Source organism: Ambystoma mexicanum, chromosome 10 (genome assembly GCF_040938575.1).
Source record: "Ambystoma mexicanum isolate Mex_15411 chromosome 10, UKY_AmexF1_1, whole genome shotgun sequence".
NCBI lineage: Eukaryota > Metazoa > Chordata > Amphibia > Caudata > Ambystomatidae > Ambystoma > Ambystoma mexicanum.
The window spans coordinates 1,652,617,305-1,652,644,875 of NC_090932.1; the positions used below are offsets into that span (position 1 = coordinate 1,652,617,305).

The 27,571-nt window shown below is 46.9% G+C and overlaps 1 protein-coding gene across 2 annotated transcripts in view; it reads right to left on the reverse strand.

The window, feature by feature from the left end:
• The window catches only part of MMP17 (matrix metallopeptidase 17), a 407,143-nt gene that overhangs the window by 42,848 nt on the left and 336,724 nt on the right, over positions 1-27,571 (reverse strand). For both annotated transcript variants that reach the window (XM_069620073.1, XM_069620074.1), the window contains exons 5-6: positions 17,373-17,549; positions 16,999-17,098 (exon numbers count right to left, since the gene is read on the reverse strand). In XM_069620073.1, the coding sequence (XP_069476174.1) occupies positions 16,999-17,098; positions 17,373-17,549 (277 nt within the window). The remainder of the gene's footprint in view (positions 1-16,998; positions 17,099-17,372; positions 17,550-27,571) is intronic.

Genomic DNA, 27,571 nt, shown 5'->3' on the forward strand with positions numbered 1-27,571 from the left:
GTGCCATCCTGTTAGTGTCCTTTTGGCATTGCAAACTCTCCCATGAGTCTGAAAAATCTTTGCAAGATATCTTGGCCTTTCCTTTCTTTGTCTTGATCCTTATCTTTTTTTTTCTCTCTTTTTTTATTGTAACATATAGTTTATTACAAACTTTTATTACACGCCACTAAACTTCAAGCAGCTGTAACTTCCAACCCATTTCACCTTTTGTATTTCATAATAAATTTAATCATCAGCCCCCCGAGCATCTGACATCAATGTCACTTACTACACCACGCCATCACTAGAAACAGTGGACATGATTGCATCCATAAAGTCAACCACCGCACAAGTTAGTTTGTTGTTTTTTCACACTAACATAAAAAACCACCACCCCTCCATGTTACCAGTTAGGGGGGCAAATTTATTAGGATGGATTAGTCATTTGGAGTTTAACTCCAGACACTCCGTAATCAAGTGCTTCGAAGATTCAACTGAGGCGAGGCAAAATCGACATAAATTATTAAGAGTATCTTTGTCGTGCTTTAGATACAACATTTGCTTCGCTTTATAAGCATTTATCCTTAGTCTCAGGAACTGGTCTCTGTGATGCCGCGAAGGAAATTTAGTTAGGTACTGTGGCAACTGATCAACTCTACATGCAGCAGTTCCAAGATAGAGTGACAAAGCTAGTTTATCACATTTTTCCTAATTTGAAATCCAATTCCATATTTTCAACTTTTTCTTTGCTGCTTTTGGGTTGTAGAGGACTGTTTCCATATCAATCTCAGCAGGATTCCAAACCTTGTCAATTTTGTCGGCCCAAACCCCTAATAGCCCTGAGTGTGGCGATTCCTTAGAGGAGGCCAAAATATGATAGGGAGCGGCCGTGTTGGGTAAAGGCATTTTCCTCAAGGCTGATACTGTTTTCCACAGCACAGCCCCATACAGTGATTCCAGACACAACTCATGTCGGATAGCTATCAGAGAAACATTTACAGGTAATTTGAGGATTTAGCGGCAGAAAAGGCCTTCTAAATATGTCCAAAAATCTTGGAGTATGTTCCAACCTGCTTTACTGCCAAAGGTAACTATTGGAACAACTTTTTGCAGATAGAATAACAGAACAGGTTTCAAGGTGAACTTCTCGTATGCAGCATGCAACTTCGCTCCCTGTACTGACAAATTACTTATACAGAGAATCAGATCTTGAGTCCAATTCCATTCTCGGATTGACCTGTTAAACAGGACTCCCAAGTAGCGAATACTCTGTGTGGACTCAAGCGTGTCACCGTCGACCGTCCACCTAAAGGACTTATCTCTTTTGCCAACATTTGGACCAAAGTCTACAATCTTTGACTTTGTCACGTTTATTTCAAGGTCATTTTGATGTAGGTAGACTTGGAGATCACTTAAAAGCCTTTGTAACCCAATCTGGGTGGTGTCCATCAGCACCAAGTCATCAACATAGATGGCCCAGCTAATTTGTTGCCCATTTATTCGAGGTGGAAAGGATTTTGTTTGATTCAAGGCCATTGGTAAGTCGGCGATGAATAATGTGAAAAGTAACTCCGCCAAAGGACAGCCCTGTTGTCTTTTCTCGAAGCCGATCTTGGAAGAGATAGAGCCTATCCTCACCTGACACCACAATGACCTCCTAAAATAACCACTTGTCTGGCACTGGGGCCTATCCTCACCTGACGCCACAATGACCTCCTAAAATAACCACTGGTCTGGCACTGGGGCGTATCCTCACCTGACGCCACAATGACCTCCTAAAATAACCACTGGTCTGGCACTGGGGCCTATCCTCACCAGACGCCACAATGACCTCCTAAAATGACCACTGGTCTGGCACTGGGGCCTATCCTCACCTGACGCCACAATGACCTTCTAAAATTACCACTGGTCTGGCACTGGGGACTATCCTCACCTGACGCAACAATGACCTCCTAAGATAACCACTGGTCTGGCACTGGGGCCTATCCTCACCTGATGCCACAGTGGCCTCCAAATATAACCACTGGTCTGGCACTGGGGCCTATCCTCACCTGACGCCACAGTGACCTACTAAGATAACCACTGATCTAGCACTGGGGCCTATCCTCACCTGACTCCACAGTGACCTCCTAAAATAACCACTGGTCTGGCACTGGGGCCTATCCTCACCTGACGCCACAGTGACCTCCTAAAATGACCACTGGTCTGGCACTGGGCCTATCCTCACCTGACACAACAGTGACCTACTAAGATGACCACTGGTCTGGCACTGGGACCTCTCCTCACCTGACGCCACAGTGACCTACTAAAATAACCACTGGTCTGGCACTGCGGCCTCTCCTCACCTGACGCCACAGTGACCTCCTAAGATGACCACTGGTCTGGCACTGGGGCCTCTCCTCACCTGACGCCACAGTGACCTCCTAAAATAACCACTGGTCTGGCACTGGGGCCTATCCTCACCTGACGCCACAGTGACCTCCTAAGATAACCACTGGTCTGGCACTGGGGCCTATCCTCAACTGACGCTACAGTGATCTACTAAGATGACCACTGGTCTGGCACTGGGACCTCTCCTCACCTGACACCACAGTGACCTCCTGAGATAACCACTGGTCCGGCACTGTGGCCTCTCCTCACCTGACGCCACAGTGACCTCCTGAGATAACCACTGGTCTGGCACTGGGGCCTATGCTCACCTGACGCCACAGTGACCTCCTAAGATAACCACTGGGGCCTATCCTCACCTGACGCCACAATGACCTCATGAGATAACCACTGGTCTGGCACTGGGGCCTATCCCCACCTGACACCACAGTGACCTCCTAAGATGACCACTGGTCTGGCACTGTGGCAACCTGGCAGAAAGTGTCCACAGGTCCGAGCAAAAAGCTAAAAAGGCACAGAAACCCTCAATATAATTAAGTGTGACAGGAAGGTGTTCAGGTAGCTTGTACTGAATGTGATTGTCAGAAGAGAGACCGCTTAGTTGGTCTGCAGTGCATGTAGCAATATGGAGATCCGTTGAAAGGAAGTTGTTCAGTATACTTGCACTGAACAAGGTTGATAGGAGTTCCACTGAAAGTAAACCGTTCAGAATGCTTGCGCGGAATGAGGCAATACATAATCAGAGCGGGAGAAATCCAGGACTGCAATAAAGCGAGGGGAATCCCAAGCGAGCGGAAGAGGGGCAACCAAAAGAGAAAGGGAGCTGGGTAGCAGAACAAGAACAGGAACGCCAGCCGCATGTATGGAAAATGCGCAAGGCAGAAAACAAAACGGGACACAAAGGAGTGAGAGAGTAAGGCTGCAGAAGGGAGCACAGGGGAGGGGAGGGCATGCAGGAGGCAGCGCAGCTGGAGGAAAGGATGGGCTAGGAACTAGCGTCTTACACAAGTCAAAGGGAGAGAACAGGGTTGCAACATGACATGCGTTGTGTGCTCACCGCGAAATGAGGAACTTCAAAATAAGCTAGACCGTTGCTGAAGCTGAAACGTAGCGGAACACTTGTACGTCGGATTCCTTGTACAAAATGCAGTTTTCTGTGTCCTCTGCACCAGCGATGCCATAGGGACCAGCGGGATTCTATGAAAATCCCTAACTAGACCCAGCCACGCCAACGCCTCAGGCAGCCCTTGTAGTCAAAGTCTATGCGGTTAAGGGGCTGACTGCAGATATCAGAACCTTGGATCAGAAAAAAGAAAAGCCCCCCCTTGATTTAACATCCCACTTAAAGCACTGGGCATGAGAGAGGAGAGAAAGGTGGGGGAGGGACAGAAAGAGCGTGAGAAAGAGAGAGTGAAAAAGGGAGAGAGTGAGAGACAGAGCATGAGCCTCAAGCCCAGGGACTGTATCGTTCCAGCGCTGAAATATTCCTGGCTCAAACACCCCACCCCCTCCAACCAATCTGCATACTTCTACTATCACTCCCTCTATGACTCTTGTCTCAGCTCTGCTAAGTGCACTTACTTCTCCAACCTTCTTCACTCTCAGGCCTCTCGTCCTCGCCGTATCTTTCAAATGTTAACTCGGCTTCTCTCTCCTCCTACGCTCGATCCATCCATTGCCTCTCCTCTCTCTGACTCTGATGTTGCCCCCTTCTTCCCCAACAAAGTCCTCAATCTCAGACAAACTATCCTCTCCTCCCCTTCTTATTCTCCTCCTCCACCTCCCCCTCCCCCCTCCCTTTTCCATGTCCTCATTTACCCCTATCACTCAATCTGAAGTTGCCCTCCTCCTTTCTAAAACTCATCCCACTTCAGCTCCCACTGACCCCATTCCTACCTCCCCATCCCTAAAATCTACCCCTCTTAATACCCTATCTCGCCTCCCTTTTCAACACCTGTCCCTCCACATCCACCTTCCCCACTCCTTTTAAGCATGCTACTATCATCCCCATTCTCAAAAAACCTTCAGCTAATCCCCATCTTGCATCCAATTATCGCCCCATCTCCCTTCTACCCTTCCTTTCTAGCCTTCTAGAATGCATTGTCTATTCTCAACTCTCTACCTTCACCCCCCCCACCCAATCTGGATTCCGCCCTCTTCACTCCACGGAAACCGCTCTCACCTCTGTTGTCAACTCTCTCCTCTTTGCCTGCTACGTTAAGCATTCCTCTATTCTTATCTTACTGGACCTCTCTGCTGCCTTTGATACTGTTGACCACCCTTTACTCCTTAGCTCTCTCTCTTCATTTGAACTTAAAGACTCCGTTCTCGATTGGTTTTCCTCCTATCTTTCTAACCACACCTTTTCAGTCTCCTGGGGTTGCTGCACCTCCCCTATCTTTCCTCTTAACCACAGCGTTCCCCCGAGGTTCTGTCCTTGGCCTCTTTCTCTTCTCACTCTATACTTCCTTCCTAGCTCCCATTATCTCATCCTTTGGTGTCTCACCCGATTTCTATGCTGATGATACCCAGCGCTTCCTCTCTTTCTTCTCCTCCTCTCCTGACATCCACCATAAGCTTTCTTCTTACCTCTCTGCGATTAAATCTTGGATGTCCTCTCACTTCCTTATCTACAATACCGATAAAGCTGAAGTCCTTTTCTTCCCTGCATGCACTCTCCCTCCTCCCTCCCCTCCTCCTTTCATTCTCTTCCCCCTTCCCAACTCCCCTTCTCTCCCCATGCCCGCAACCTTGGTCTCCACATTGACCCCCACCTCTCTCTTTCTCACCACATTTCTCTCACCGCCAGATCTTGCCGCTGCCACCTCTACAACATCCGTAAAATTCGTCCCTTCCTCACCTTTCACGCTACTAAACTCCTAATTTCCTCCCTCATCTTCTCCAGACTCTTCTACTGCTCCACTCTTTTCTTTCGGACTCCCTTCCTCTCACCTCTCCCCTCTCAAATCTATCGACCACTCTGCCATCCACTCCCTCTGCCTTCTCTCACCTCTTCTCTTAACTCACTAGGTTGGCTCCCATTTCACTCCCAGCTCAAATTTAATTTCCTCTGTCTAGTCTTCAAAGCCCTCTATTGTCTTGCCCCTCCTTACCTATCCTCCCTTCTCACTTTCTATACTCCTTCTCGTTCACTCCGTTCTGCGGATCTCTTCCTTCTCTCTCCTCCCCCTCCACCCTGTGCCCTTTCCTGCTTCCGCTCCTTCCAACTTCTGGCTCCTTTCCATTGGAACCACCTTCCTCTCCCCATCTGCTCTATTACCTCCTACCTTTCATTCTGCACGTCTCTAAAATTCTATCTCTTCCATTCACCCCCGAAGCATCTTTTTGCTTCCTCTCTCACTACTGATTCTACCTCTACCTACACCTCTTACCCCCCCCCCCTCACTATGGTCCCTCTCCATCAGCACTGAACCTAATCAATAATGTAAATTGTTCTTTGCACTGTTTTCTGGTTTAGATTCAATTGTCATGTAATGCTTGTTGTATTTGCTTGTTCTTCATATAAATCGCCATGGATTAAAGTGCTATATAAATGAACATAAATACAAATACAAATCTCTCCACTGGCTCCCGGTTGCTGTGAGGATAGTTCAAAACCCTCTGCATCATCCACAAGGCTTTCTGGGGCCCGGGGCCCAGCTACATCCAACACTCTCCCCCTAAATATCTCCCTGCTAGTGTCCTTCAGTCATCTGGTCAAGTGGCACAGCGAGTAGAGCGCTCGCTTTGACATCCGTGCAGAGCCTGCTAATGCAGGTTCGAATCCCGGTGGGGCCAAACTCAGCCATTCCTTCTTCCAAGATCGATAAATGAGCACCACACACTGTGGGTAATAATAAGCAGCGCTCAGATACCTGAGGGTTTCGTAGCGCTATATAAATGCCAAATTATTATTATTATTAAGCTCCTACTCTCTGAGGGTCAGATGCTTCTCCAAGCAGAGGTTGGGGGTAGATCTCTCTCTTCCGCAGGTGCCTCCATCTGGAATGGCCTCCCTGCCTCCCTCACACATGGACCACAAGGTAGGCACCTTGCCCCACCTTAGCTGCATTAATACCTTTGCAGTTGTTCAACTCGAAATTTGCCTTCTTACCCACGGACCCCTGCCACAATTCGTTTTATTGTGTGGCGCTCGATAAAGGTGTATGTTTGCCACCAATGTGGTCCCCACAGCACTGGAGTGCAACCATTACAGAACACAGGGCCCCTAGCCTCTACAATATGGCCGCCCGCCATCTTTTCAACGAGTCCCGGGTGTAAAAACACACCAGGACCATCATTCGCATCAGATTGGCCCATAGCTCCTACTTGTTGGCCAATAGAGAGCCGGCAGGCCAAAGCCGGCCCACTCCCAAAGGCACACTGCACAAGGCGGTGCATCCTGTCATGAGCCTGTCTGGAGCCGTTGGAGCCCAGAGCCACAACTCTTGCCCCCTCTGCAGCCGCCTCCTCACATCACCTGGATCCCACAGCCAGGTCCTTCTCCAATACTCACGCCGAGCCGGAGACCTTCTGCAGTTGTACTGACGCGTGACCACGACCCTGCATATACGTAAGAGCGCGTGCGCATGGTAGAAACAAATATCTGACCCTGTACTCACCGCTCACCACTTTATATTTGCACGCTGTCGCCCAATGTGCCCTATAGTGTCTGGCCCTTATCGCTTACGACCAGCTGTGATCATAAGTATAATCTGTCTCGAACTCGCGCGCTGCCCGCCGGCCATGCACTGAACTCGCCTGTCAACTGACTTTGCATTTGCACATGTATCTCGTTGGCTACCGCCCTTCTTGGTGAAAGACTGACATACAGTATGCTCAGCACTCTGCATTGTTACCCCAACCAAAGCTGTCATTTGCTTGAACTTATGCTGCTATGCTGTTGTGGCTATGTGTATTGTACCTAGCCTAAAGTAACCTACAACAGACCTTTGTATCTAACCTACGCTGCTCCTTCAACTACTGCTTTAGTCCTAGGTGAACTACCGTGATCTGCACCCCGACATACGGCTGATGTCATCTGCTGTCATTTGTGTTGTTGCACCCAGCCTTAGGTGGCTCTATATTGACCATTGTAACTAGCCTACACTGATACACATAATTACTGTTCCAGTCCTAGGTGACCTACTATGACCTAGCTTCAGGTGGCTCTACACTGGATCGCTACATTTAGCACATTAGGTCAGCATCTGACCTCTGCACCCAACCAGCCAGCTAGACTTCGCTATGCTGCTACACCTCTACACTATCTACCATCTCACTGCATTGTGGGTCCAAGATACTCTACTAACCACATCTCTCCCATCACGGCCTTACTCCCTACCCAAGACTCATGCGGATTACCCCTCCACCATGTCTCTAGCACTGAACCCGACCACCAAGCCACCGGCCTTGCATACCACTGCACCCATCTCACCTCCCACACCGAAACACTGCCCCACCCAACAGCCCAACCCCCTGCACGACACTAATCCATACCTTAACGCTCCTACCTTATGGCTCCAACACTTTGCCACTAAACCAACGCCTAATCAACCTTGCCCGTTACATCTGAGAAACATCAGATTAAGATCTAGATTCCTGCATTTACCCAAACTCCAACACAACACACACATGCTCACAAACGCCAGACTTATCCAAACTGCTCATGTACAACCAGACAACCTTAAGACATTGCCAAAAAAGGAGGTGAAGGGTGCTCTCATAAATGCGAGATCCTTCCCTGCCCATACCCTTGACATCGCTGATCTCATTACCACACAAAACCTAGACTTTATTGCCATTACGGAAACATGGTTACGTGCAGCCTCAGGTCCTTTACTGGCACTTACCATTCCTAACGGATACTCCATTATCAGAAATGACCGCAACTCTAACCTCTCCAAAGGAGGTGGAGTCGAATTTATCCACAAAGATGACATCATTATTAGACCGATTCCAAATACACAATTTAGCTCGGCTGAGTCCCTCTCAGTCAAACTCTCTCGATCTCACAACAGTACAGATACTATGCACCTCATTTACAGACCTCCTGGTCCACTTGCTACCTTCTCAAACGACATCTCAACCATTCTGGCTGACAACACTAAACCCAACTCTCAAGTCTTACTTCTCGGTGACCTTAATCTTGGACTATTAGATCCCAATGACTCTCACGCCAGCAACATCGCTAGAAATATCACAAACTTAGGTTTCTCTCATCGCATTCTCAAACCTACCCACTCCAAAGGGAGGACACTCGACTGGATTGCTGACCTAAACTGTAACACGCATATCATCTCTAACGATCCTTGTGCTTGGTCAGACCACCACATCATCACCTTCAACATACCAGCCATCAATCTGCACACCAAACCGATTATTGCACCATCCATCCCTACTAGAAACAAAAAGGACATTACTAAGGACAAACTTCTTCCTCTGATCCTGCCCATACTCAATAATCAGGGTCTCTCACCTAACGACCCAACGGTCTTGGTGGACATCTTCAACTAAACTTTGCTCAAAGCTATTACTACCATAGCACCCCTTAAAATCAGGAAACCTAAACAGCGTGCCCGCCTAAACTCCTGGATCACTCCATATCTTAGAACACTTCGCAAAGAAAAGAGGTGTGCCGAAGCACTATGGAAAAGCCTTCCATCTGGGACTTACAAAGATAACCTCTTTTTAGCAACTCTTAATTACAAGGAAGCAATTCTACAAGCCAAAAAAGAGACGTACAACCAACGTATATCTCAGGCAGAATCTAACACGAAGGAGCTATTCAAAATTCTTAAGGAATTAGAATCCCTCTCCTCCACCCCGATATTTCTATTAAGGACAGCACATGGTGTGAAAACATTCAAAAAGTTCTCCTTGCTAAAATATCCACCTTACAGGCTAAAATTAATACTAAGCAAAACTGCCTACAAACAACTTCGCCAACCAAACCTAGGAATAATAAATAGAGAAACCCCTCATTCACGCACACCCCCTTTAGCTTTGCCCTACTTACTATTACAGAGGTAGAAAGCATCATTAGTAAATTGAAACCTTCCAATTGTCAAGGCGACTCATGTCCCGCCCCGATCATCAAGGAATCGGCCCATGAACTTGTCCCTTTCATCACCGCCTTTATCAATTCCTTATTTCACTCTGGCATTGTTCCAGACAACCTCAAGGACGCATGGGTCATTCCTCTACTCAAAAAACCTTCGCTGGACCCGAGTATCCCTACCAATTACAGGCCGATCTCCACGGTCCCCTTCTTACTGAAAATTCTGGATAGGGCAGCGTACTTACAGATTCAAAAATACCTAGAAAATAACAATCTGCTTGGCACAAGACAATCTGGCTTCCGCCCCAAGCATGGGACAGAAACAGCCTTATTAGATCTTAAAACTCAAATTGAAGACCTAAAAGATAACGGCAAATTGGCCTTACTATTACTATTCAACCTATCGGCAGTGTTCGATCTTGTTAACCATCAAATCCTCTGTCGATACTTGAAATCAGCTGTCCACTTCTCTGCAAAAGCCACCAAATGGATCAGTTCCTTTCTGGACAACAGGCAGATGCGGGTATTCTCACCCACTGCCTCAGCCGTGCCCACTCCTGTGCCTTGTGGCGTCCCTCAGGGGTCTTGCACCTCACCAACGCTCTATAACGTCTTCACTAAACCTCTCTTTGACGTACTTGATTATCTGGGTCTCACATACACCAATTATGCTGACGACACCCAGATACTCATCCCAATCACTGGTGACTACACGGAGGACGCAAGAAGCCTTGAATGACGTTTATCAAGTCATCCAAGCCTGGATGGCCCAGCATGAGCTTTGTCTCAACGATGATAAGACTGAGCTCCTCATCCTGGGCTCCCAACAACGACTGAATAGACTTGACCCTGCTTTCAAAACCTTCAACATTGATGGTAACTCTATTAAAGTCTCCTCAGACACCAAAACTCTAGGAATCTACCTCGATTACACTTTATCACTCAATAGACAAACTAATGCAGTTGTCCCAGCATCCGCTTACACTTGCAAGCTCATTACAGCATGCCGCCCCTTCCTAACCGCACAGAACTGCACTATCTTGGCCAGGACATTGGTTATGGCCAAACTGGATTACTGCAATGCCTTATATTTAGGGACCAGCCAACGTAACCTAAACAAACTATAGGTTACCCAAAATAATGCCATTAGAGCGGCCCTAAACATCACTAGATTTTCACACATCTCTGAAATAAGGAGAAGTTTACACTGGCTCTCAGTAACACAAAGAATTTCTCTAAAATCTCTGACCCTCACACATAAATGTTTGAACAATCAGGCCCCCACCTATCTTGCCTCTCGCTTCTCTCACTACACGCCCTCACGACTACTCAGAACAGCGCAAGCACACTGCCTGGGAACTGCCTGACCCTTCCCAGATACAAACTGCAGAAATCAATCAACTCAATTCCTATAACTATCAGAGCAGAACATTTTTTCCTCGCCTTTTCCTACCCCTTTCAAACAACGAACCAAATTGTGGCTAGCTACTACTGTGGCCTAAACGGCTAAATCTCCCTACTGGTCACCTTTTGATCTTTAAATTGCCTCAGCCTGTTTTGATGAATCTGCTAAACTGTAGATAGTGCGCACAGCACATTGTAAATTATGCATAACCACCCGGCAAAGGTAATTATTTTTGTATATTATACTGTATACAACTTTTCTGTATGTATATACGACACTATCCAAACTGTAACCATTACTGTATTGTACTTTCCTTGTCAAGATATGCACCCGGTTGCCCTTGGGCCTGGCTGCGCTATATAAATAAATAAAATACAAATACAAAAATAAAAATTGAGCCGGATCTCAAGACCTTCCTGATCTGTTCCTCCTTCCCTCTCCCCCTCCCCTGCTAATCTTCTCCCTCTGCCTCTTGACCGTCTGCCTGGTTTCTGATGATTCCTACAGGGAATCTGGCCCTCCCCGACCGGTCTACCCCTGGACTTGGTCTCCTCTGAACCCCTCCGTCCTCCACGTGCACTTGCCCTTCTGGGCTCCCTCCCCCTGCCCTATCCTGGCTGGGCTTGCACCCCCAAGCCTTTCCAGTCCCGGTCCTCGCACTTAGCACGTGGCTCTTCTGCCCGTGCACTCTCTGGGCTGTGTCCACCTGGCCTCCCCTGGCACTCGAATAACCCCCTGGCACTTCCCCCCTCCCCTCTGCACTTCTGTTTACTGCACTTGCATGATCCGAATGCCACAAGGCCTACTAGGGCCGTTTTTGTTTTGTCATCCCTGCCCCCCCTCCTTGTCTTGTTGCACCTTGAAACACTTGTGTATAGACGCATTATAAAAACCCAATTACATAAATACAAAATGCGAGAGACAGAGAGAAAGAGATAAACAGGGGAAGACAGAGGGAGCGAGAAAGGGAGATAAGAGGTTTCGAGAGCAAGTTCAGTCATATTACAACACGGAGAGAGAGGAGAGGAGACGGAAGCATGCAATGAGAGAGAGAGAGCGTGTGAGAGAGAGAAACATGGAAAGTCAGAGAGAGGGACAGAGAAAGAGAGTGAGAGTTTGGGGGAGAGAGTTAGGTACTGGGTGTTCACTGTTCATACAACAGGGAGAGAAGGGCGGGGAGAAAGTGGAGAGAGAGATCGAGAGACACAGCGAGACGGAGAGAAAGAGCAAGTGTGAGAGAGAGCGAGAAACTGGGAAAGACAGAGAGGGAGAGGCAGAGAGTGACATGGGGAGTGAGAGAGTGAGAAAGAGATAGTGAGAGAGAGAGAGAGATGGAGAGAGATAGGGAGAGGGTGCTCACTATCCATACAGCGCTTTTACCTTTGCTGAGGTCAGACACCACCCTACCTCAGTCACTATCCATACAGAGCATTTACCTTTGCTGAGGTCAGACATCACCCTGCCTTCTTTATTATCTATACAGCGCTTTTACCTTTGCTGAGGTCAGACACCACCCTACCTCACTCACTATCCATACAGAGCATTTACCTTTGCTGAGGTCAGACACCACCCTACCTTCTTTACTATCTATACAGCGCTTTTACCTTTGCTGAGGTCAGACACCACCCTACCTTGTTTACTATCCATACAGCGCTTTTACCTTTGCTGAGGTCAGACACCACCCTACCTTGTTTACTATCCATACAGCGCTTTTACCTTTGATGAGGTCAGACACCACCTTACCTTGTTTACTATCCATACAGCGCTTTTACCTTTGCTGAGGTCAGACACCACCCTACCTTGTGTAATATCCATACAGCGCTTTTACCTTTGCTGAGGTCAGACACCACCCTACCTTCTTTACTATCCATACAGTGCTTTTACCTTTGCTGAGGTCAGACACCACCCTACCTTGTTTACAATCCATGCAGCGCTTTTACCTTTGCTGAGGTCAGACACCACCCTACCTTACTCACTATCCATACAGAGCATTTACCTTTGCTGAGGTCAGACACCACCCTACCTTTCTCACTACCCATATATCGCCTTTACCCTTTGCTGTGGTCAAATACCACCCTACCTTGCTCACTATCCATACAGCACTTTTGTCTTGGCTTATGTCAGACACCACCCTACCTTGTTTACAATCCATACAGCACTTTTACCTTTGCTGAGGTCAGACACCACCCTACCTTACTCACTATCCATACAGAGCATTTACCTTTGCTGAGGTCAGACACCACCCTACCTTTCTCACTACCCATGTATCGCCTTTACCCTTTGCTGTGGTCAAACACCACCCTACCTTGCTCACTATCCATTCAATGCTTTTACCGTTGCTGGGGTCAGACTCCTCCCTACCTTGCTCACTATCAATACCTCACTTTTATCTTTGCTGATTTCAGACGCCACCCTACCTTTCTCACTATCCATACAGCACTTTTATCTTGGCTGATGTCAGACACCACCCTACCCTGCTCACTATCCGTACAACTCTTGTACCTTTACTGAAGTCAGCCACCACCCTACACTGCTCACTATCCATAAAGAGTGTTTACCTTTGTTCAGGCACCACCCTACCTTTCTCCCTATCCATGCAACGCTTTTGTCGTTGCTGAGGTCAGACACCACCCTATCTTGCTGACTACCCATACAACGCTTTCATCTTTGCTGAGGTTAGACTCCACCCGACCCTGTTCACTATCCATGCAACGCTTTCATCTTTGCTGAGGTTAGACTCCACCCGACCCTGTTCACTATCCATGCAACGCTTTTATCTTTGCTGAGGTTAGACTCCACCCGACCCTGTTCACTATCCATACAACGCTTTCATTTTTGCTGAGGTCAGGCACCACCCTACCTTGCTTACTATCCGTACAACGCTTGTACCTTTACTGAAGTCAGACACCACCCTACCCTGCTCACTATCCATAAAGAGTGTTTACCTTTGGCCAGGCACCACCCTACCTTTCTCCCTATCCATGCAATGTTATATCGTTGCTGAGGTCAGACACCACCCTATCTTGCTCACTTCCTATATATCGCCTTTACTCTTTGCTGTGGGCAGACTCCACCCTACCCTGCTCACTATCCATACAGCACTTTTATCTTGGCTGATGTCAGACTCCACCCTACCTTGCTCACTATCCATACAACGCTTTCATCTTTGCTGAGGTTAGACTCCACCCGACCCTGTTCACTATCCATGCAACGCTTTCATCTTTGCTGAGGTCAGACACCACCCTACCTTGCTCACTATCCATACAGCACTTTTATCTTGGCTGAGGTCAGACACCACCCTACCTTCTAACCTACTTATTCGCCACCTGTTGGTGTCCTCTTTTTTCGGCTTCTGTGCTTTGCAGCTGCGTAGAAGTGCTGTAGTTTATGTGTCTACATTTCAGTCCAGCGTATGGGCTGCAGACTGGTCTGGTTGTCTTTCAGTCATACAGTCTGTCTGTCTGTCTTCTGGTTAGCCAGCGCCCCCCGACCCATCTGTCTCTGTTGGACTGCTGCCTGTCTGCCATGTGGGCAGTTCGCCCGTGCCTTTGTCTGTCTGTCTATTAGTCCACTTGCTGTCTTGCAGCTGGCCAGTCTGTCTGGACGCTAATAATGGTGGCATTTCAAGTGCTAAGACTTCATTGCCAGTCGCACTTGTTGTGAAGTGCTGCAGTGTGGGGAGCAGTGTACTTGCCAGGGGATGGCAGTGCTGAGGGCATACGGCCGGTCTCCTGGCTCTCTGTGGTACCCGAGGCTCGGGCCTGCTGCAAGGGCACGGCGTGTGTGTGTGTGGCAGCTGGATGTACCCTGGCCGCCGGGCAGCTGGCGCAGGTGCTCCACGAGTACTGCTGATTAACTGCTCTGAAATAGTGCCTGGAGGGCCTTAGGTTGCCAGCCTGAGGCCTGCTGTGCCGACCCTCTCTCCCAGCTCATATCATGCCCTTTAAATATTAAAATTAATGATGGAGTCTGCGGCAGCTGGGAAACAGAGCCCTGTCCCTTCTCTGAACCCCCCCAGTTACCTGTCAGCGGGCACCCATTGGCCGGAGCTCAGCTGCTGCCTCGCAGAAAAGCCTGTTATTCATTTATTTATGTGTGTCACAGTTTAAGGTAAACCTTTCAAACAAAAGACTCATAGCGTTTTGCATACCATACAGAAAAGTACATCACCTTAAAACCGATTTGACAAAAGAGAAAAGAGCGCTACATAAAGAAAGGCCTTGCGAATTAAGGATCCGATGCCAAACTAATTCAGTGGCTCGCTCCTCGCGACGCGCCGATGCGCGTGCGCGCGGCTGGTCACGAGTCACAGTGGATAAACTTTCAAACTCTAATAAACAGTGACGGTTCCATGGAATAATGTCCCAGCAAAAATGTCTCCTGACAAAAAAGTCGCCGTTTTTTGCGTAGATATTATTACATTGAACATGTGGGGTACACCCCCAGAACCCGTGATTTCTTTTTTTTTTATAAGGGAAGAGGGGACATCCCTGCAACTTGTCCCCACACATAATGTCACCAAAGGCTTTTCCCAGTGACATCATGTGTGAGGACATTACCTGACACCACAGTAACGACATAACCTTTCTGCTCTTTTAGTGCCATTCTTTGCCCCTAAAACCTCCTTTGTTAAGAACTATTTCAATTTCAATCTTAAAACATTATCAGACTCGATTACGAGTGTAGGGGGGTGGGAATTACCGCCACTGTTCCCGCCCCGCCCTACTACGAATTTGGCCCTGGAGTGGGTGATTTACCTCCAGCATCATCGTGCAGGTAAGATCCTCCGACTTTCAGCCCAAAAATTGGCAAAAGTGTCATAATTACCACAGCGGTAATTGCACAGAAATCCCCAATGGAGTCCTCCAAATTTATGGGGAATCACCCCGTCACCACCACTTGTAATCCAGCGGTATATCTGCCAGACCAAGTGGCGGTAACGGTAATTCAGTTAGGCGGTATTCCCACGGATTTACCACTGGAATTCGTGATGAGGCCTAATTTCTAAAATCGTGAGATGGGTGCCTTAATAGATAGTGAGGAACCGTGTTAAAAGCCTTACTTTCTGGCCTAAAATGCTAAAAACAGGTGACAGCTCATTGGCGAGGCTCCATTGGTAGTCCAATCCCGTTCAAACAATTTCTTTTTCACCTTGCCAGGTGAGTCGCCAGCTCCACTACCGTTGCGTTTACAGCCTTTAAGATACCTTCCCAGTTTGATCCCCGAACTGGTTACACGTTGGAGGCATTGCTAGCCAGCTCTTCCTGCACGTTAGAAAAAGCGTTATTTGACGGAGGAGCTAGAACTTCACCAAACAATTGTAGCAGTTTCCAATCGACACTTGCTGGTGGGGAACTCAGACCAAGTCCATGGCGAATAACCCCCATTGGCAGGCCCCGAGGAAGGGCTACCGCGTTCCGCTAAATCAGCGCCTCAACCTTACCCCAATCATGGGTGCTACACGTGGTTTCAGCACCACGGAAACATTTGGGGACTGTTTACTGGTGATCTGTATTTTGCATTTATTCTGGATTTTTTAAGTGCTGTACAAACATCACATTTATTTATTTTGCAATTTCTCTAGTGCTCCGAAGCCAGAGGCATCTAGGAAATTTCTACATCAGAGTACAATAAAACAGACACACTTCCTGAGGTCACATCAAAGAAGATGCGCCTTGAGCGCAGAGCAAGAACGTGAATAAGGGGGCACAGAGCGCAAAGAAAGAGAATGCGCGTTACAATGTAACGGAGCCAAAAGATAAAAGCTTGAAAAGGGGATATCGAAAAACGACCATAGCGGCGATCACGCAGACGCATTTGAGCAGCGGCCTCTGATCGAAGTGGGTTATCAATATTCTTTTCTTTAAAGTTTGGCCATAAAAGGAGACTCCCAGATACTGGAACTGTTCCACCACCTCAAGCTTAAGGCCGTGAAGCAGCCAATGAAACAACCTTACATTTTTGGACTGTCTTGGTGGTCTCAGGATTAGTATATCTGATTCTCCCACCTTCACTTTTAGTTCTAATTCCACTAAATAATTCTTTAGTGCAATCAGAGGCGAAGAGAAAAGCATTTTGGATTGGGAGCCCGCGGGGCCCATCCTCGCAACATCGACGCAAACCATGCCGAGAGGTGGCCGATACAGCTGTGCCGGGTCAAACTCACTGAAGAGTGGATCGGTTCTGTGGCAACTCTGGCAGCACCGGGTGGTCCTCTGGGCTGGCGGTGCCTGGCCTGTTGGTCGGGGACACTGACTCCCGCACCCCTGTGTCGAGAAGAGAGTGAACATTAATCAATGACGTCACATGGAATAATTACAGCGCAATATGAAAACTAAGATGAAATGAACGAATTGATACATTTGGCAAAAGTGTGAAAACCCGTCTACTGAAGATGAACAAGGCCAAATAATCTGTTCTATGGGATGGTGCCCACACAGGAGGGTTGGCAAAACGTTTTAGCTCTCCGTGTCGGACGATCGGGGAAATATGTCATCTTGTATCTACATTACCAAGAAGTTCCGGAAAGAAGAGACTCACCATACAATTGCCAAATTCTGACTTTGTCCTCATAGGGAAGGTCATACTTTAGGGGGTCCCCCACCGGACCCTGGTAGTAAGGACGCATTATGGACTCAATGGCAGAGATGTGCGTCAGTCCAATGGAGTGGCCGAACTCGTGAACCGCCACGGCAAAGAGGTCCATCCCGTGCGCATCTGAAAAAGAGACATATTACCTTAAGTCCGTGTAAGTAGCGCTTATGAAACAGTGGCATATGATATGATATGATAGTTTATTGATATAGCGCCTATACACAATGTTTTTCAAAGCGCTTCAAGGCAAGGGAGGGAACAAGGGAAAACACAATGACATTCTTACAGGCCATGAACAGTAAGGATGTGAAATTAACTATCGCACTCGGCCTGACGACATTTCAGATAGTGCAAGAGCTAAGACAGAGATAAGGAAGGGAGAGGGAGAGTGGGAAGGAAATGAAAACAGACAGGCGACTACAGTACTAGGCCTGACGGCATTTCTGGTAGAGCTGGAGAAAAACAAAAGGTGAGGGAGAGGGGTGCAGAAAGGGAGGGGAGGAACAAAACAAGCGACTATCCTACTAGGCCACATACCACTTTCAACCTCAATGGTGAAGCATTTTAATAAGGACAGGATCACATATTTAAGATTCTCAGCTTTTGAATTGATAAGATAAAAGTGGAGCATCCTATATAGACACATATCACTTTACCCGTTTATAACCTTGGCAGTTGAGCCTTAAAATAGCTGCAACAATCACAAATCTAAAGAGTGACACACTATTTCATAATCCCGACAGTGGGACATCTTGTATAGGGATGCACCACTATATTATCTTGACATGCGAGCATTTTACTAACACCACTCAGTAGCTCCAACAATCTAGCATCTTAAACAGAGACCTACCACTTTGTAACCTCAACAGTAAAGCATCATATTTACAGACCTACCTCTTTTCCACTTAATAACCTTCATGGTTGAGAATCTTAAAGTAGACATGCCACTTTGACGCCTCAATAGTGAGGCATCTTAAATCCAGACCTACCACTTTATAACCTCAACAAATTGTTAATCGAGTAGTACCATTTCATAACCCAGACGGTTGAAAATCTTCAATTGAGGCATACCATTTTATAATCTCGACAGTCAAGCATCTTAAATAGAGACGTAGCACTTTATAACCTCAACAGTGGAACATCGCAAATCGCGATTTCATAACCCCAATTTACATTTTAAATCGGGGCATACCACTTTATTATCTCAACATTAAAGCATCTCAAATAGAGACTTAGCACTTTATAATATCGACAGTAGAACATTGTAAATCGAGACATAACATTTCATAACCCTGACAGATGAACATTTTAAATTGAGGGATACCCCTTTATAATCTCAACATTCAAGCATCTAGAATAGAGACGTACACTTTATAACCTCGACAGTAGACCATCGTAAATTGAGACATAAAATGTCATAACCATGACAGATGAATATCTTAAATTGAGGTATATCACTTTATAATCTCAACATTCAAGCATCTTAAATAGAGACGTATCACCATGACAGATGAATATCTTAAATTGAGGTATATCACTTTATGACCTCGACAGTAAAACATCGTAAATCGAGACATAACATTTCATAACCCCGACAGATGAACATTTTAAATTGAAGTACACCACTTTATAATCTTAACATTCAAGCATCTTAAATAGAGACATAGCACTTTATAACCTCGACAGTAGAACATTGCAAATCGAGACATACCATTTTTATAATCCCAACACACAAATGTCTTAAAGTGATGCTTAACACTTTATAACCTGAATAGTCAAGAATATTAAATAAAGATGTGCCACTCTGTGAACTTGACAGTCAAGCATCTTAGTCATATCACTGTATAGGCTTAACAATTGCCCATATTGAATACATGCTACTTTATAATCTCAACATCCGTGCATCTTTGAAAAGTACCACTTCATGACCTCAACAGTTGAGCATATTAAATCAAGAAATACAACTTTATAATCTCACCAGGTGAACATCTTTGATTGAGCCATACCATTTTATAACTCTAACAGACAAACATTCTACATTGAGGTATACCACTTTATAAACCCAACAGTAAAGCATTATAAATAGAACTATGCGCCTTATAACCTCGACATTCAAGCATTTTAGACAAATCACTTTTATAGCCTTAACAATTCTGTATCTCAAACGGAGACATACAACTTCATAACCTCTACCGTAAAACATCTTAAATAGAGAAGCACCATTTTATGGACCCAACAGTCGAATATCTGAAATAGAGGTGTACCACCTTTTAACCAGAGCTGTCAAACATCTTAAATAAAGACAAACAACTTTACTAGATTACAACCTTGACAATAATGCATTTTAAAATAGACCTGCCATTGTATAGCCTAGAAAGTCCTAAAGTAATTGCTTTATTAAGAATATCCAATATTTGGACCTAACGAAAGATTAGACCTCGAATAGTCTTAAACTGTTATTTTAGTTCTCACTTTCTAAATTTCCTATATATCAGATTTACAGAACTATATATTAAGGGAATATTTTGTTCCACCAAGATGTGGGGACCTGTCCATACGGGTTATGGCTGATGCTGTTGACTTCCGTTTTTTGACTGTGCACTGATTGGTTTGTGAATGAATATTGTGAAACCCATAATCTACTGATTATCCAAAAAAAGTCTAAATTAATATTCTTTCAAAAGAAGGTCAATATCGAATGCCATTTACAGGTAAAATTGGCAAACCAACCTTGGAGATAGTGGGTAACTATAAATACCTCCGAATATTATTTAACTATAGACTTTCATGCACACCACAATTATAAGCAGTGGACAATAACGTTTTAGGAATTTGGCGTGAAATTTTAGGAATTCTGCTTAAATAATTGGATCTAACTCACAGGCCCCTTTGATAAAGTATATGAACATGAATTGTACCCATTCTCCCTTTCGTGCTGGAGGTTACTCGATAGATATGATATCAAGGATTATCACACTCAAAGGATGAGCTAAAGCCGAATTTGAGGGTTACGCAAGACATCTATAATCCAAGCACTGATGTTGTACGTTGCAGGGTTGTTTCTGAGTTATTCGGACAGCGGCACAAGTTGTTCCGTAATCCGCTGGATTCATGGAGGCATCTGCTGTTCCGGCAGCTGACGAGTTGCGGGGGCATGTGGTATTCCAATATGCTCGTAAGAGAGCGTGATAGAGTTGTATTGGTCCGATGACCGGTTCCCTTCTGATTATTAGTGGATATGAAGAGGCTAACTGAATAATTAATGAAAAAGGTGCGGTCATTAGGGATTAAAAAATGTAATTAGGCTTTAATATCGCGCTTCATGCCGGAGTCCAATCTTGGGTACTGAACCCATGCTGCTCACTGTTGTCTTGCTTCGAAGCCCTGCTCACTGTTGTCTTGCTTCCAAGCCAAGCACGTTGCCCCTGATTTTACCTCTCAGCCAGGATTATACCACCCCAGTGATATGTGGGAAAACTTCACGGACTATGAACAAGGTGCTTTACACTACATTGGCCGCTGGGTAACCTGCTGTCACGCAACGCCGGAGTTAATGTTGAGGGGAGACCTGCAGCACTTGGCTGGAGGATTTTCCTCAAGAAAATGGGGGATTTCCCGCTGGTGATAAACCGGCCTGCAGTAAATACCCCCAAACACCAACAGAGACCAATGGCACTCCATAATGGGGGAAAAACACTGCGCTGGCCCACTCTTCATTTTATGGATGTACCGTAAAAGCGAGTGGCGGGAGCAGTAAACGAATCCTGCAGATTTCCCACTGGCGAATCCCATAAACTCGTAACTAGCCCAACATAACATAACATAGCATAACACGGCATAACACAACATAACACAATATAATGCAACATAACATAGCATAGCATAACACAACATAACACAGGATAGCATAGCATAACACAGCATACCACAACATACCACAACATAACATAGCATAACACTGCATAACACAACATAACACAGCATAACATAACACAACATGACATAACACAACACATCATAACATGACACTGCACAACACAGCATAACACAACAGAACACAACATAACATAACACAGCATAGCATAGCATAACATAACATATCACAGGTGGCGAAGTTTGTTATTATTATGTTCATCTACATGGAAGACCTACAACAAATATATATATATATATTTAAAATACTCTATTAGCCACACCTGCAAATTTCCCATGATTGGCGCGACAGGAGTAACCCCATGAGATCAGTGAGCAACCAGCACCTGTTGCAAACTGCGGCCGCAGCAGCAGCCATATTGAATAGGCTGGAGCAAATCTTCATGAAACACACCTATGGCTAAGTATATTGTAAACTCTCAATATAAAACTTACTTTCCAACCGTTAAAGGTTAACAATTTACCACTACAGAACATCTTGGTCGCGGATGGAATCTCTCTCATAAGCGTATCGCGTCCACTAGACGTCTCTATGGAACAAAAGCTAGAGCGTCTCTATTTCGGGGTATATCCAGTGCATCTAGTTGCTGGTCGCCATCTTGGATTGGGCTCTATCTTGATACTAATATAAATTTAAGAAAATGAATAAAAGGAGGCCTGCGTACATCCCTGTCTCTCATACCGGGGAATTATATAAACCACCCACTGATGTTAACGTGGGATTGTGTATGTGGCCCGAGGTATTCATCTGTACTATTAGAGGGCATCGCACTCCCAAGAGAGTGGAAACAGTCGTAAGACTCGTTATTTGTCCTTTTCCGAATTTCTGCCCTTACGTGTAGGGACCTTTGCTGAGATCTAATGTACATCAACTACATATATGTTTATTATATACCTCCAAATGTGATCCATTCAATCAAAACCACTGTGTCCCACAGTTGCTTTTATGTTAGGTTGCTGCTCCAGCACCAAACTAGATAGTCTGAATTCATGGAGACTATTTTATTGACTCTATCAGAACAAGGTCAACAGTGATTAGTGCCAGCCCTGTAAACTGGTGAATATATCTAGTAGGAAATTCCAGAGAAGGTTAGGTCACTGACACGATGATAGAGACACCAACAGCAGATATTGGGTCTCTTTATAGTTAGTTTCCCATTTGACCTTAACCTGATTTTTATGTCTTAAAAAACTGAGTATGAATGAAGGTTAGATATGGTGAATTCTTTGACTATCCCTTTTAGATAGGCGAGACACCATTCGTTGCCTAGGAAGAGGTCTCAGTAAATGATAGGGGGAGAGTGTTCTTCCAATAGGGGCATCTAGTATGAATGTGCAAGAGTGATAGAATTTCGTTTGCAGCTATGCTACTCATGTGTTCTCTGTAATCGTTCTGTAGTGGTAAAGCAAATCTTGATCAGCAAGTCCCTGGCAGAAAACCTGCACATGGGAAAATGCAAAGAGTTATTATCTCACACCATCTTCTCCGAATTTGATGCCAAACTGTGATTAAGGCAAAATACTTTCTGGGGAAAAATGTTTTTGTATCTGAATCTGACATAAGCCAAGTTGGAAATTAGGCAAATGGCGAGTATGGAGACCAAGGAGCAAGGTGATTAGCTGGTTCTTTTCATGAAGCAGCAATTCAGCGTGCATTTATAAGTCTGTCCCTTATTTGCGTTGCCTTGTTTTGAGCACCTGGACAGACAGACAGACAGACACAGGAGATTGAGGTACATGTTCAGACAGGCTGGTGCCCTTGGGGTACATGGAAAGATAGACTGAGGTACTTGGCATACATGGAAAGACAGTGTGAGTAGCTTGGGGTACATGGCCTGCAATGTCTGGACTTTGGGGTACTTGGACAGACAGTGCGAGTAGCTTGGGGTACATGGCCGGCAATGTCTGGACCTTGGGATATTTGGACAGACAGTGTGAGTAGCTTGGGGGCACATGGCCAGCAATGTCTGGACCTTGGGGTACTTGGACAGACAGTGCAAGTAGCTTGGGGTACATGGCTGGCAATGTCTGTACCTTGGGGTACTTGGACAGACAGTGAGAGTAGCTTGGGGCACATGGCCGGCAATGTCTGGACCTTGGGGTACTTGGACAGACAGTGAGAGTAGCTTGGGGCACATGGCTGGCAATGTGAGCACCTTGGGGTACTTGGACAGACAGTGTGAGTCGCTTGGGGGTGCATGTCCAGAAATGTGAGGACCTTTGGGTTCTCGGACAGACAGTGAGAGTAGCTTGGGACACATGGCCGGCAACGTGAGGACCTTGGAGTACTTGGACAGACAGTGTGAGTCACTTGGGGAATATGGCTGGCAATGTGAGGACATTGGGTACTTGGACAGTGTGAGTCACTTGGGGGCACAATGCCGGCAATGTGGAGACCTTGGGGTACTTGGACAGACAGTGCGAGTCGCTTAGGGTACATGGACGGCAATGTGAGGTCCTTGGGGTACTTGGACAGACAGTGTGAGTAACTTGGGGTACATGGCAGGCAATGTGAGCCCCTTGGGGTACTTGGGCAGACAATGTGAGTCGCTTGGGGGCACATGTCAGGAAATGTGAGGACTTTGAGGTACTTGGACAGACAGTGTGAGTAGCTTGGGGCACATGGCCGGTAATGTCTGGACCTTCGGGTACTTGGACAGACAGTGCGAGTCGCTTGGGGTACATGGACGACAATGTGAGCACCTTGGGGTACTTGGACAGACAGTGTGAGTCGCTTGGGGTACATGGATGGCAATGTGTAGACCTTGGGGTACTTGGACAGACAGTGCGAGTCACTTGGGCGTGCATGTCCGGAAATGTGAGGACCTTGGGGTTCTCGGACAGACAGTGAGAGTAGCTTGGGGCACATGGCCGACAATGTGAGCATCTTGGGGTACTTGGACAGACAATGTGAGTCGCTTGGGGGTGCATGTCCGGAAATGTGAGGACCTTGGGGTTCTCGGACAGACAGTGAGAGTAGCTTGGGGAATATGGCTGGCAATGTGAGGACATTGGGGTACATGGACAGTGTGAGTCACTTGGGGGCACATGGCTGGCAATGTGAGGACATTGGGTTACTTGGACAGACAGTGCGAGTCGCTTGGGGTACATGGATGGCAAAGTGAGGGCTTTGGGGTACTTGGACAGACAGTGTGAGTAACTTGGGGTACATGGCCGGCAATGTGAGCACCTTGGGGTACTTGGGCAGACAGTGTGAGTCGCTTGGGGGCACATGTCTGGAAATGTGAGGACCTTGGGGTACTTGGGCAGACAGTGTGAGTCGCTTGGGCACATGGCCGGCAATGTCTGGACCTTGGGGTACTTGGACAGACAGTGCGAGTCGCTTGGGGTACATGGACGGCAATGTGAGCACCTTGGGGTACTTGGACAGACAGTGCGAGTCGCTTGGGGTACATGGATGGCAATGTGAGGACCTTGGGGTACTTGGACAGAAAGTGTGAGTAGCTTGGGGCACATGGTCTGCAATGTCTGGACCTTGGGGTACTTGGACAGACAGTGCGAGTCGCTTGGGGTACATGGACGGCAATGTGAGCACCTTGGGTTACTTGGACAGACAGTGCGAGTCGCTTGGGGCACATGGCCGGCAATGTGGAGACCTTGGGGTACTTGGACAGACGGTGTGAGTTGCTTGGGGTATATGGCCGGCAGTGAGGGCCTTGGGATACTCGGACAGACAGTGAGAGTAGCTTGGGGCACATGGCTGGCAATGTGAGCACCTTGGGGTACTTGGACAGACAGTGTGAGTCGCTTGGGGCACATGTCCGGAAATGTGAGGACCTTGGGGTACTCGTACAGACAGTGAGAGTTGCTTGGGACACATGGCCGGCAACGTGAGGACTGTAGAGTACTTGGACAGACAGTGAGAGTAGCATGGGGCACGTGGCCGGCAATGTGAGAACCATGGGGTACTTGGAGAGACAGTGTGGACAGAGTAACGAGCTAGCAGCATTTTGACAGACAGTGTGAGGCCTGTGGCATATGTGCAAAGTGTTTGGATCCTGGGGCCCCTGGAATAACCCTGTGAGGATCCTGAGACACACGGACTGACAGTGTGCGAAGTTTAGGCCGCAAGGACAATCTAAGACAAAAAGTGTGATGGCTGGAAGGTTTTGAATTAATCTTAAGCACTGCTATTGCTCTGGGCAACCTCGCACACCAGGGTTTTTTTTAGCCTGTCTGTGCTATTGCAGATTGGTCCAGGCATTTTTAAATTAGTATTGGAGCTGCCACCAGTGGAGGCAGACTAGCCTAAACTGCTAGGCCACATCCCCTCTGCATGGAAACACAAACCACACCAGAAATGTTTTGGTCTCATCAGTGAGGTAAGGCTTGGTTTCCTCTGAGCAGTGGGCAAAGGACCCACGTCTGGGCATACCCTCTTTCACTCAGGGAGACAAACTATAAGCAAAAAAATGTGGCGGGTGGAAGGTTTTGAATTAACTGTAATCACAGGCATTGCTCTGTTGAACCTTCTACACCAGTGCTTTTCAGCCTGTCTGTGCCACTGCAAAAAACAAACCAACCATATGCAAATTAGTATTGGAACTTCCACCAATGGGAGCAGACTAGCTAGGCCACGTCCCTTTGCATGCAAGCACAAGATAGTTACAGCCTTCTTGAACCTCATCAGTAAGGTGAAGCTTGCTTTCCCTTGACAAATCAAGCCAAGGACCCACATCTGGGTATACCATCTCTCACTTGGGGAGACAATTTATTAACAAAAAAAAGTAATGGGTGGAAAGTGTTGAATTAATCTTAACCATTGGTATTGTTCTGGTCAACGTTCCACGTCACTGTTTATAGCTCATCTACGTCATTCCAGAATTCGACCAGCCGTATGCAAATCTGAATTCGAACTGCGACCAATGGGAGTAGACCAGCACCCAGCGTCCACAGACAAGAAACACTAGACATGTTTTGGACTAGGTGGTGAGGTGAAGGTTGGTTTCACATGGTGCAGCGAGAAAAGGACCCACTCCGTGGCACATGTACAGGCATCTATTGACAGGATAACGAAGCGTTGCAATAATAACTGCTTATTTACACTGCACTTCAAGCGCTTCGATAACAGGTACTATTATTCACCGACTCAATGGCACTCCTTTCATCAACCTCTGAAAGATGAAAGGTGAGGGGACCTGCTGGGAATCGGTCTCCAGCTTTCAAAGAAATGTGTGCAGTAGCCGCATTAGTCCACCGAGCCACCTCTCCAGTTTAAGGAGCGAGTATAGGCGACCTGACATCATTCTGCTTGTGAAAGGGACCTCACAGGCTGAAAAAGTGCGTTTCTGAAGAGGCATCACTTTTTCACAGGAAAGGGCAGTGCAACCGTTAGCTTTAAGTTGAAGAGAGATTGGAGAGATGATGGGGGGATGAGACAAGGTGCCTCTGATGACCTACTGACGGTAAGGTGAGAAGCAAAGGTGGGGGGAGTAGGACTACGAGGAGAGGCGAGTGGGTGCCTCAACACGCTTAAGAGGAGAGTTGACGTTGGTGGAGGAAATGCGGTGGCGAGCCAGGAGAGGGTGGCAGTTAGGGTGAGTGCTCGGTGAGTGCTTGAGTGAGGTTGGAGGAGTGAGCAGGGTGTGCCGGAGGACAGAACTCCTACACTGGACCTCTGGCGGGAATCTAACTAGGGTGTCTCAGGTAAAAGGAAACGCGTGTGCTCTGGTTTGGTCATGACCTCTGCCTGCACTCTAGGTCAGAGGAGCCTCAGGTCAGGGCCACATGTGGCTGTTGTATGAACATGATGTCCTACCCTAGGGACAGCCTGAGTCCTGGTGAAGGATTGTGTCTGAGGCCTAGCGTCACAGAAGCCTCAGAACTTAAGAAAGCGTTCCCAAGTGTTGTTGGGACACCGAAGAACCCAGTCTTTATCTGCTGGTCTTCACCTCCTGACATCTGGACTGGTGGCATCAGACACCGGGCGGCTGCACCAGACCTCAGCTTTGGTCGGGCTCTTCTTCCATCCAGCTCCTTCCCCAGGGTCTCTTCTGTCCTCCTCCTTGCCCGCAGTGGCTACAGGTATTGCCCAGAAGGGCACAGTGGGGTGAGTGAGGCTGAGATGGTGGAGCTGGGTGCCCGCAGGAGTGCAGTGGAGGTACGTTGCGTGAGAAGTCGATTTGGGTGGTAGGTTGGGGGATGGTTGTGGTATCACGTGGGAGTGGGCAAGTTGAATGGGGAGCGAGAGC